Source organism: Sturnus vulgaris, chromosome 4, assembly GCF_052056855.1.
Source record: "Sturnus vulgaris isolate bStuVul1 chromosome 4, bStuVul1.hap1, whole genome shotgun sequence".
Classification (NCBI taxonomy): domain Eukaryota; kingdom Metazoa; phylum Chordata; class Aves; order Passeriformes; family Sturnidae; genus Sturnus; species Sturnus vulgaris.
This window is the reverse complement of record NC_142246.1, coordinates 73585489-73597657: the sequence shown is the minus strand read 5'-3', so window position 1 is coordinate 73597657 and position 12169 is coordinate 73585489. Positions and strand designations below refer to the sequence as shown.

At 45.2% G+C, this 12169-nt stretch overlaps 1 protein-coding gene across 1 annotated transcript; it reads left to right on the top strand.

Moving 5' to 3' along the window:
• Positions 1 to 374: 374 nt before the first annotated feature.
• SDAD1 (SDA1 domain containing 1) lies at positions 375 to 11652 on the top strand. Its single transcript, XM_014884882.2, has 22 exons — positions 375 to 561; positions 656 to 760; positions 914 to 1012; positions 1123 to 1233; positions 1736 to 1807; positions 1891 to 1991; positions 2268 to 2325; positions 2512 to 2586; positions 2941 to 3042; positions 3289 to 3358; positions 3755 to 3858; positions 4316 to 4373; positions 4889 to 4947; positions 5274 to 5350; positions 5660 to 5757; positions 6149 to 6225; positions 6561 to 6693; positions 7598 to 7695; positions 8184 to 8380; positions 8858 to 8942; positions 9331 to 9492; positions 10971 to 11652. Exons 1-22 carry the CDS (start codon positions 472 to 474, stop codon positions 11019 to 11021), a joined length of 2082 nt encoding a protein of 693 aa, XP_014740368.1. The 5' UTR covers positions 375 to 471; the 3' UTR covers positions 11022 to 11652.
• Positions 11653 to 12169: the final 517 nt, after the last annotated feature.

Sequence of the window (12169 nt, the reverse complement as noted above, 5' to 3'; positions counted from 1 at the left end):
TTGCCTACAAGAAGTACAAGCTGTGGAAATTAAGAGGTCAGCTTTCTCTTCTCTTGATCAAAAGCTAAACTTAACAAAGACTAAACTAGAGTTACCGCTTGTTCCTCAACGAGAATTCCCTTCTACCGCTGAGCACTTCTGTAGTGATTATTTGAGCTGTAGTGTGAAGCGTACATCAGAGCACAGAGGCAGCGCTCTGCTGGAGTGCCCCGAGCGGTGCCCGGGGAGGCTGCGGCGGAGCAGAGGCGCTCGGGGCCGTGTCCCGCTCCGTGTTTAAGCCCGCGGGAAGCGATCCCAGCCCGGAGCCGCTTCTCCCTGCTGACAGCTCCCGCCGCCGGGAGGCGCTGAGCGAAGCGCGCCTCTCGCACAGGTTTGTCCCTCGGCGGCGGCCGTCGGGGACGGGGCGGGCCAATATGGTGGCGGCCAGCTGAGTCCTCGCGTGGTGCTCTCCCGGTGCCGGTGCCCGTAGCCATGTCGGGCCGCCAGGGCAACAAACTGCCCAGCAACCTGCCCCAGCTGCAGAACCTCATCAAGCGAGACCCCACTTCCTACACTGAGGAGGTGCGCACCGGGAGAGTGGTTGGGGCGGGCTGCGGGACGGGCATGGCGGTACGGGCGGGTGTTGCTGAGCTGCCGCTGTTCTCTGTGTGCGCAGTTCCTGCAGCAGTACCACCACTACCAGTCCCATGTGGAGATCTTCACCTTCCAGCCGGACAAGCCCAGTAAGGAGCTGGCCGAACTGCTGCTGTTCCTGGCGCAGGTGAGCCCCTGGGCCCCAGCCCTGCTGGGAACCGGCCTCAGTGACAATTACCGATGTACAGATAATTAAACCGACTGCTTGCGTGCCCCTTACCAGGCCCTTGAGGTAAGCCCAGGTGTGCTCTAGAGCCTTCTCTTGCCCTGCCCATTGCAGGTGGCCCACTGCTACCCCGAGCACATGGCCAGCTTCCCGCAGCAGCTGAAGGAGCTGCTCGCCTACCACCACACGGTCCTGGACCCCGACCTGCGCATGGTGAGACCCGCCTTGGGCTCCCCCTGCCTTTTGTGTGAGCTGAGAGCTTGTGGTTTGCTTGTCAGTAAAGGGGAGCTGCAGAGCAATGTGAAATTGGGCTTCTCTTACAGACCTTCTGTAAGGCTCTGATCCTGCTGAGAAACAAGAATCTAATAAATCCCACGAGTTTGCTGGAGCTCTTCTTTCAGCTGCTGCGGTGTCATGATAAACTGCTACGAAAGGTAAGGTGTGCTGACAAAAATCTGCATCTCCAGTGCGTTTTGAATAAATTCCCAGAGGTCATGCCAGAATAGGCAGCTATTCTGCTTGGTTGGGAAAATAGAGTTGACAGCAGCAGAATTCAGTTACTAGTCCAACACAGAGTTAGAGCCCTGTCTCCAGCACTGACTGTTGAAACAGCTGAGCTATTTTAAACACCTTGCTCTTGCAGGTTGTAGCCTTGCCCTGTTTGGGATTGAGCAGTTTGGTCGTGTCTGCAGGTGAAAAACCTCGCTGTCAGAACAGGCCTGAATGAAGCAGGGGCAGGATTTATGCAGTATTTGATGCTGTTTGTTGTCCTGTCTTGCTGTACTGTAAATTCAATATGGTTTTCAAATAGATGAGTCTTCAGAGGATGCTTTCCTGTTCTTTTTCCTGCTGTAACTCAATGATGTACCCAGAGGTGATGAGCTGGGCACAGGGTTCCCTCTGTGTGTGTCACTCCTGTCATCTGTCCTCTTGCAGACCTTGTACACTCACATTGTGACCGACATCAAGAATGTCAATGCTAAACACAAGAACAATAAAGTGAACACGGTAGGTGCTTTGGCTTTCACGAGTACTGTGAACTGACTTCCTGCTGTTGCAGACCTCTAACAAGATGTTTCCAACTTTTTTAGGCTCTGCAGAACTTCATGTACACAATGTTGAGAGACAGCAATCCCACTGCTGCCAAGATATCTCTGGATGTGATGATAGAGCTTTACAGAAGGAATATTTGGTGGGTCTGGCAGGCTTGTGTTAGTTTGCCCTTTATTGTGGGGCACGTGGGTATCATTTGTGGCACATGGTCTAAAACACAATGCAGGGGATGGTGACTTAAATAGATTTCTTACTTTTAGTCCAGTGGAGTTCTAACTTGTGCATGGAATTTAGCTGACAAGAAATGATGTCTTGTGTGAAATGAGTTACTTAAACATTTGCTGAAAACTGATTTTCTGGGAATAATGTGAAATTGCCAAACTTGAAATAAAAGATGTGGTTTGTTTTTTTCTAGGAATGATGCCAAAACAGTCAATGTAATCACAACTGCCTGCTTTTCCAAAGTGACCAAGGTGAGAACAGGAATCACTGATACACTGGATGTTATCTTGGTTTTCATACTGTAAGTTGGTTTGTTTTCTGAGCAGATCCATGCCTATAAGAAAAAATGTCTGGGTCTTTGCACAGCTTAAGGTGTGGGTGTAGGGTGGCTGTAAATTCTCTCAGCTTGTCCCAGATGAACTCACTTTACTTTTCAGGTGTTAGTTGCTGGTTTGAAGTTCTTCCTTGGGAAAGACGAGGATGAGAAGCAGGACAGTGAGTCGGAGTCTGAGGTGGGTGTTGTCACCAAATATTCCCTTCTGTTTTTCAGACCCTTTCTGTTCTGTTATCTTGGTGTCTTTGACTCTGCCAGTCTGGCTGCCTCTGTGCTACTCACTGTCCTGCCCTAGCTGTTTCCAGATGTTTCTGTGGTTCACAAACCATTTCACTGTCTGACAGCTGGCCCCGAGTGATGGCAGCATGTCTTTGCTTTCTGTTAGAAGTGAAATGCTAAGAGCTCTTTTCTTTTTAGATGCTGGTCCCTATGTGTTCTGACACTTAAGGTAGTTTTCAGAGTGTGTGGCAGTTTGTTTCTGTGACTGTCATTTGAAGCCCCGTTTACCTGAGTGTTGTGGTCCTTCCCCCAGGATGATGGCCCCACGGCCAGAGATCTGATGATGCGTTACGCGACCAACAAGAAAACCACCAAGCGCAAGAAGAAACTGGAGAAAGCCATGAAGGTCCTCAAGGTGAGGAGAGGGCTGGCTGAATTCCCATCTTCTTGGCTTAATCCTTTTGGTACACAAGTCCAGTTGTTGCCCTGCTTGTTTAGCTGCAGGTGGCAAATGAGGCTGTGTGGTTGAAAATGGGGATAGTTTTTAAAATCCTGGAATAGTTTTTATAATGTCATTGAACAGGCAGCAATCTTTTGATAGCAGCCTTGAAACTGAATCACTTTAATCTTAGAAATGTCTCGTTATGTTATTTCCATGCAGAAGCAGAAAAAGAAGAGCAAGCCAGAGGTGTTCAACTTCTCTGCCATTCACTTGATTCATGATCCCCAAGGTGAGTGTGAAGTGAACTCTTAGGGCAGTTGGTGTTAATCTAACAGCACTTGATTTGGTTTTAGTCTGTTCCAGTGAACCTTGGGCATGTCATTTTTTCAGATCAACCCAAAATGTATCTAAAAATTTAGTTTTCAATGCTGACCCGGTGCTTATGGTGTTGGGGAACATCTGCCAGTTTCTTCTGCTGAACCTGTGCACAGCAGGGCTTTTAGGCATATGAGGAGTAAAATAACCTCTTGGAATAAATGCTTTGGTCACCCTGAATGTCTTCTGTGAAAGGGCACTGGGGCTTTGAAATAAGAACGAATCAAGCTGCCTCTTCTGACTGTAATCTCATTCAAATTCTGTGTTGTGTTCTTCTGGTCTACTGCAAATCCATTTTTGCTTCTTCCAGACTTTGCTGAGAAACTGCTGAAGCAGCTGGAGAACTGCAAGGAACGATTTGAAGTGAAGATGATGCTCATGGACCTAATATCCAGGCTTGTTGGAATACATGAGGTATGTACTTGGATCATTTTATGGTGGTCAGTTGATAGCCAGCCTGGATTGGGTGTGGGCAGCTCCTTGTGCCTCTGGGAAATAAGGTTTAATTATTCTGTGTGTCCAAAGTGGCATAGGGATGGCCAGGGAGTTGCCAGCAGGCCTCATGGAATGGCACAGTGGTGCAGACTTTGTGAGCTCTCCAGGAGAAGGGTATTGGTTTGGAATAGCTGAGCTGAACCTAAAGAAGAGAAGAGAGCTCAATGCTTCCAAGACCTTCGTGGGAAGCTGCTCATGCTGATCACACAGTTATCAGTCGTGGTACTGAACAAGAGGGGAGCTGGCAGCTCCTGCACTTGCACGGTTTTGTGCAGACTACCTAGTAACAAATGAGATGGTTTTACCATATATCAGCTTGTGAAGATGATGTCAAGTTCAAAGACAAGAAGATAATATGTTACAATTTGCTTTGCAGCTTTTTCTTTTTAATTTCTACCCCTTTGTTCAGAGGTTCCTCCAGCCCCATCAGAGGGGTAAGTAGCTACTCTGGGTTCTGCTGATCCCTCATGTCCAGGCCTTTGATGGGAGTGGCAATGAAAATGGACAGGCAGCAGTGGTATGGGGAGTAGGAGTAGTCCAGTGGGGACAAAGAAAGTACAACTTCCTGACTGCCAGAAGTGCCAAATGCTTCTGTGGAGGCTCTGTGCACTCAGGGCTCTTTACCTGAGGATTTGAGGAGCTCCAGCAGAGGAATAAAAGGAATCTGAGTCCCTAATCCTGACTAGCTAACCTGAGCATCACTGCCTTAGGCTGCATCCTTTTACTGGTGTTTGACTCCAGTTCTGGAGCATTTCCTTTTGCTTTACCTGGGTGGAGGCCAGAGGAGTTTCTAATGCTTGGGGGGAAGAGGAGAAAGAGTTGTCCCAAAGAAGTTCAGGCTGAATGGTTTGGGCCTGACAGCAGCTTGTTGAGTTTTAAGGGATGTGTTTATTGGCTGGAGCAAGCTGCAGCAATATGTTGGGCCATCTTCTTCCTGCTTTTCTTGCAGAAGTGACAAGGATTCTTCTGTTTGCTGCACAGGCTTCACATCAGCTGGTACCACCCGAGGTCAGTGTTGCACCTGTGATGGATGTTCACTGGGCAGCAGGCCAGCATGGAAATGGAACTGAGTGTGTGTGGGGGGAGAGGGAAGAGGACTTGGTCAGGTTGTTTGAAAAAGCTGATGGTAACTGCAGCAGTTCTTGCAAGTTCTGAGGCATTGTTTCATAAGGGGGGAAGATCTTTGTTTAATGTTCTGCAAGAAAATTCTTTTTTACCAAATATTTGTGGGCTGTACTGGCATGTCCTTTATGTGTGTCCTTTTTCCATGGAAAAAAGATCTGTCAACATCTAAGTGTGTTGTTATTAAATATGCCTTTTTTTCTTATTTTCAGATTATCCAGTCAGTGTTGATGACCATTGCCAACAACTTTGTCACAGACAAGAATTCTGGGGAGGTCATGACTGTAGGGTGAGTGCAGAATTGTATGAGTCATGTCAAACTCCGAATGTGGTAAAATAGATATATATATATATTTAAAGCACTTGCATCCTATTCCCATTACTTGTGCTATGATTTCAGGAAGCTGCTTGAGTTAAAAGTATGTTAGCTTCAGCTTGCTTTATTTTTGCTGCGAGTGTTTTATGATTATTTTCTCTTCTTATACCAAATGTTATATAAATGCTCTATAAGATACTTCAAGTTTCAGATAATTCGGTTTCTAAGTGGCACTTTCTCCTAACTGGTGTTGAGAAAATAATTAATTTTCCATGTTTTTAGGATCAATGCAATAAAAGAAATCACTGCGAGGTGTCCCTTAGCCATGACTGAAGATCTGCTCCAAGACCTTGTTCAGTACAAGACACATAAAAATAAAAGTAAGTATTACGTGGATATGACTTGAAATTGCTCTTTTTCCTGTATTATGTGGTCTTCAGTTACAGCCTTCATGGCAGTGCTGTGCTGATTTTTAGGAGCTGAGACCATTTTCAGTGTTTGGGTTCCATCTCTCTCTTTGGAATGTGTAGCCATGGGAGGCAAAACAATCAAGGGTAGTTATGGCAGGGGAACTAATGGACAGAAATAAAGCAAGGAAAGGAATTGTTAAGAATAGTTAGCCCTGAGGAAGTGCTGGGTTCTGTACCAGGGAAGTTAGAGGGAGCCATAACCTCAGAGAAGACATGAGTGGGCTGTAAATGCTGATGATCTGTGTGGTCTTCTGGTTTGCTCAGAGTTCTGCTTTTTTCCTGACTCTCACTTTCTGGGCAGATGTGATGATGGCTGCCAGAACTCTGATACACCTGTTCCGCTCTCTGAATCCAGAGATGCTGCAGAAGAAGTTCAGGGTAAGGGTTTCGTGTGTTGTACACTCACTAAAATCTGATGTATTCAAAAATTGAGACTTGGTCTCATATCCTCTTGAGAAGGTGGTGTCAAGTGTCTGTTCTTCCTGTGCCTGCTGCCTTTGGAAATGGTGTGCTATCCCCATTTTGTTAGTTCAGCTTCATGTAACTCATCATGCTCCAGAAGTTCAACTGTTTTCCAAGATGTATTCAACTTGAGTAGTTCAACTCTGCCATATGAAATAATGACCCACAGTCTCCCGTTCCTCCTGGTATTTTCCTGGATTGGTGGATGTTACAATAGCAGCCTGCCTAATAAATGTTTTGTTAATGTACAGGGTAAGCCTACCGAGGCCTCAGTGGAAGCCAGGATTCATGAATATGGAGAACTGGATGCCAAAGACTACATTCCAGGAGCAGAAGTACTGGAGGTTGAGGATCAAAAGGAAAAGGGAGGAACCCAGGAGGAAGGTTAGCCTGTTTTTCTTTAAGAGCTCTGGTTTGGGCATCACTGCCACTATGATGTTATGTGGATTGGAACCTGGTGTTGATGCATTTGGTTTCCTGCTGTGCTGTGCCTTGGCTTGCATGTGTCTATCCTTGAGTAAGTGCAATTTGTCAGTGGGGTTTGGTGCTGTGTTGCTTTTTATGATACACACTGAGATGGGGAAACAGAGGGACAGACAGTATAGCTGTGAACTTTGTGTACAGCTTCTCCTAAATAAAGCCATGTTTGAATATTATAGAACACCAAAATAGTAGTTGGATAGAATATTTGGCTTATTCAGTTGCTGTGTAAATGGTTTACACACCCTGGAAGCCCTGCCTAAGTTGGGGAAAAGAGATGGAAGAGTCTTAAAAGCAAGGCAGTTTGGCAAATGAAGTGTGAGTGCCTTGAAGATGCTGCAGGAGCTGTGCTGGAGGAATGAAGGCTCTGATGGGACAGGCTGTGTAGTGATCACTCTAACACTGGGCTTGGTTACTGAAGCTGCCAACTTCAGCACATCAACCAGCACAGCAGTGAAAAGCAATGCTTAGACTGTCCTAACTAAGCCAGCTATAAATCACAGTACTTCTCCTCTTGGTTTAGGTGGCTGGGAGTGGGGAACACTATTAATGAGGAGCATAATCAGTGTGTCTGTTAACTTCTGTGGTGCTTCAGGCTGTCCAAATGCACCTTGCTTTCAGGATCTTGCTCTGGAGATGAGTTGAGCTTTGCAGAGCATAGCATGGGTATCTTGGGGCAAAATGCAATTGGGAGATGGGTGAAATAAATCCAAGGCAGCAAGAGCAGGTGATCCAAGCATCAGTTATTGCCAATCTGGGTAGTGAAGATGAATTTGTGTTGACAGCTCTGTACTTGTTCCCCGAGCAGATGGCTGGGAAAGTGCTAGTCTGAGTGAGGAGGAGGACAATGACGATGGAGAATGGATCGATGTGCATCACTCCTCAGATGAGGAGCAGCAGCAAGTAGTGAGTACCAAGTCTTCGCTATTCCAAATAGAAATGAGTCTTGTTAATCACAGACCAGATCCTCCTGCTCTTCACCTTCATGTAGCTGCTCTTAAATACCCACTCAGGCCTTGAGAGCGAGCTGTCCTGAAGCAGTGAGGCTCAAGTGCTGTTCAGCAGAACTGCTGAAGTATACATATTGTTAGGGTGGGAGGGGAGAAGGAGTTCTCTCTCAGGGCTCTGTGTTTTCATCAATGTTTTCATGAAATTCATCAGATGTTTTCAGAGCTGTGATAATCAGGTGAGAGCTTTTACTCCCAAAGTCTGGTGTACGTGCTCCATTCAGGCACTATGGATATGAGACAAGGAAAAATCCTGCCATCTGGTTGTAGCACTTCCCAACAGTATTGCTGTTGCATGATGTGTATTTGGGAGGCGAGGGTCATGGATTGTGGCACAGGAGTGGTTTGCCAAGCTCAGATTCTTTTGTACCTTCCCCTTTTCCAAAGGCAGAAAAAGTGAAAAGCATGCCCATAGAGGAACGAAAAGCCAAAGCTGCAGCAGTCAGTACAAGCAGGCTGCTAACTCAGGAAGACTTCAAGAAAATACGTCTTGCCCAGCTTTCCAAAGAACTTAATTCTGCTCCTGGCAGAGCTGCAAAGCGGAAATATATTGAAATAGAAGATGAAGAGGAGGAGGAGGGCAGGTAGGATATGGCCTTTGAGTACTTTTCTTAGCTATCCTCTACTGATGAAGCTCTTCATTGCAGCAGAGCACAGAGCTCTGCTGTTGATCAGTGTTCCATGGTGACAGCCACAGCTTAGAATGGATTCTGGGCTGGGGGTTTGCTTATAACTGGGAAAAAGACATGAGCTTATGGAAGGAGCTTGTTTGATTTGCTCAGGCCAAGAGGCATGGAGGGGGGGTTGTAGCAATAGCTGCCCGGTTATAGCTCCACTGTTTCTTAAACTGGTTGAAAAAAGTAGGACTTGAAAAATAAGTGGTTGACTTTTGTAACGGATATCCCACACAAGGAACAGTGCAAAGGGAACAAGAAGTGTTTGTGTCTGAATGAATGGTGAGACAGTGGCCTAAGATGGCTGAGAGACCAAGAGTGAAGAGGGCAGCTTGTTTTCCTTGCCAGATTAAGTTGTGTGGTGACATTTATTGGTTTTATGTGTAGGGGGGAGTTACTTTCACTCAGAGATATTGAACATCTGCATAAGAAGCCCAAGTCAGACAAGGAGACCAGATTGGCAACTGCAAAGGTGAGGAACCAGCACGTTCTGCATCGTGTCCTTCTGGGTTTGGGTCTGTCTTATGCAGCCTCAGCATTTCCTTCTGCACATCTAAGATAGGTGCCCAGCTGCTGTGTGGGTTTTGAGGTGGTTTGTTTGGTTCTTTGCTGTTGCATCTTGGCTGTAACAAATAAACCATGTCCTGCTGGTCACATGTGACCATGAAAAGGCAAACGGATCCAATTGTCACTGTGACTTAATAAATACAGCCATTATGGGAGAAGGCATATATGAACACAGTCATCCTGAACCCAGATTTGTTGTTACTGCCATAGACCCTGTTACCATCAGGCAGGAGATGTTGATGGTAGGTGAAGGAAAATGACTCCCTGTTGCTCTATTGCACTGTCTGTTCTAGGCTGGAAAAACAGACAGAAAAGAATTTGTGAAAAAGAAAACCAGAATTAACCCATTTGCCAGCTCTTCCAACAAAGAAAAGCAGAAGAAGAAGAATTTCATGATGATGAGATACAGCCATAGTGTCCGGACCAAGAACAAGCGTTCCTTTAGGGAGAAACAGGTAATGTTTCATGTTGAGATGGATGGGGCAGTGTGAGCACTCATTTGTGATGCAGGGGTGGTGCTGCTGGAACTCAGAGAAAGCCTGTGGCTTGGCTTGCCCGAGTCCTGCCCCAGAGGCAGAGCTACTTTGCAGATGATGGTTCACTCTCCATAGTCCCTGACCTTTCTCTTGTTACTGTTCTATCACAGACTCATTTCTCCTGGCCCAGAGTCATCTAAAAGCTTGTCACAAATGTTCCTGAGGAATAGATGCAAATGCTATTTATTAACTCCTTGTAGCTGCTGTTAAGAAAAAATTTATTTCAGTCAAACAGTGTGACACAGATGCTGCTCTCAGTGGTGAAGGCCCTGCCAGTCCAGGGTTTTACGAGGTGTTATTAACTCCACTCATCCAAATGCGTTGAAGAAACTTGTAGAATAATCCAGTGGTCCGTTTTTTTTTCTTCCCAGATTGTGTTTTGTGCAAGTGTTTACATGCTGCTTGAATTTTGTATTGTTTCCAGGATCATACATGTTATCTAAATGAGGTTTATCTGCAATTTCTTGGCTTAGGAAGGGCAACACAGGAACTATTAGTAGACTCAGTAGAGAATACCTGAAGTTTTTCTGTTGGGCAGGAGGGATGTGGACTAGTATACCCTCCAGATGTTTATTTGACATCATTCTGCTTCACCTCAGTTAAGGCTGATAACATTGACAGCACGTCTCAAAACACACCAAATAGGCTGCAAATGAACAATCCAGGCACTTGGAGGAAACTGCTGTTTATAGTTACACTTGGATCAGTTATTCTAAAAAAAGTCTTGAAGGATTTTGTCTTTATTAATGTTTTAAATTCAAATGTAATGGCTGAACAGTATTTATTCATACTTGTTTCCCATGCAAGTTAGGCTACAGCACCAGTCTGTTAACCAGAAGTGTTTTGGGTGGGTTGGAGGCTCATAGTTGTATGGTGCTGCGTTCTGCTGCACCTCCTGGTGGTAAGATAAAATGGCCTGCTTGCAATAATCCAGAGCTAGCTCCTTTACTAGCTTAAAACATGTTTGAAGCACAATAATATCTCTTAAAGGTGATAATAGCACTCATAAAAATTCCTCCTCCCCCCTTGAAAAGTAGTTTTGTCATAGTCCTTCACAAAAGCCCAATTTGACTTACCTCTCAGCTGAACTGTAACTTTGATCCCTTTCGTTTCAAATGAGTTAATAGAATAGTTTGTTCTAAACTTCATTGCATAGGCTTTGGTGATGCCCCACCCTTTAATTGTACTGTGGAGTTGAGGTAAATAACCCCAGTGTTTCTGCCACTGTAATTGTTAGTATTTGCATTGCTGTTCCCAGTTTGAGCTGATGAGCTCTTAGTGTTTTGATCAGAGGCTAAAGAAAAGGCAAAGAGTTGTGATGTGGTAATTGTGGTGGTTGGTGTTTGTTCAGTTATTATGCTCCTTACCTGAATATTCCCCTCTTGTTTTGTGGTTAGCTGGCTCTTAGAGATGCACTTCTGAAAAAGAGAAAACAGCTGCTAAAATAAATGCTGGAGAGAGTTTCATCACCTTTGAAGAAATCGCCCTGAAGATGCTTATTTCCACCCACCACCACCCTGAGGACAAGGAGGACGGTGGTGCCTTATGGATTTAGCTCTGATCTATTGGGAAATGCAAATGGAACTCTTGCAAGCTAATGGATACTGCATCAATAGGACAGAGGCCTTAATCCTTGGAGAATTTGAGTTTGTTTTTAAAGCATTCTGGGGAAGAAAGCAATTAGATTTTTAATTAATGTAATTTACTTACAGTGGGTTTTGTATATGTAACTATTAAAATACACAACTGTATGGTAAAAATTCTATTTGAGGCAATTAATGACAAGCAACAGAAAGGAAAAAGAATATTCTGATCAGTCTATAAAGCATGTGGATATAGTATCTGTCATGTGTCACATATCATGTGGGTATAATGGCTGTCTTAGGGGAGTGACTGTGCAGACAGAGTGAGCTGCTGTGTAAGCAGCTGGTTTTGGCCAATTTAATAATACTAAATTTATCTGTGCTCTTTTCCTTTCTTTTTAGGAAGCCAGAATAACATTCATATCCCATGTGGGAATTCACTTAGCTATTTGTTGAATGTATATTTGTATTAACTTAAATTCTTTCTTCTATGGTTTTTGTTTTGTTGGTTTTGTTGTCACACTGCTTCCTAGAGAAAAAAAAATCTTGAGAGGCTTCAGGGAGTGAAGGGATAAGTAGAATTTTTTTTACAGCTTTGTATGTTTAATCCAAATTATGTGTTCCTGCTGAGGGAAGGGCAAGGAGAGCAGAGAAGCTCTCAGGTGGAGGAGGAACATATACAGCTGGGAGCTGGAGTGCTGTAGGGATGGAGTTTGGAGCAGGGGCTGCAGCCAAAGGCAGGGGGAGAAGCAAAGTGCAATCTGTAACCCACAGTTGTACTGGTGGGGGCGTTTTTCCGGCTGAACAGCTGAGCAGTTTCCCTTCTTGTGCCTGTGTCCAGAAACGAGTAACCTCTGACATTGAAAGGGAGGGGTAATTTTTTGCCCCCGCGGTTGAGGACAAGTGTCTAGTCTCGTCTCTTCCCTTTTCCCTCTTGTTGACAGCCTTGCTGTGTGAGGCAGCGTGCTGACAGCTCAGCCAGGCGTGACTTTGTCCCCTCTGCCCTCGCAGTG

Bases quoted from the DNA above. Each gene is read 5' to 3' on its own strand.
- SDAD1 (XM_014884882.2), top strand. From the start codon at position 472: ATGTCGGGCCGCCAGGGCAACAAACTGCCCAGCAACCTGCCCCAGCTG. The intron at 4,374-4,888 runs GTAAGTAGCTAC...CTTTTCTTGCAG, and splicing joins CCTCCAGCCCCATCAGAGGG to AAGTGACAAGGATTCTTCTG. The intron at 5,758-6,148 runs GTAAGTATTACG...CTTTCTGGGCAG, and splicing joins CAAGACACATAAAAATAAAA to ATGTGATGATGGCTGCCAGA.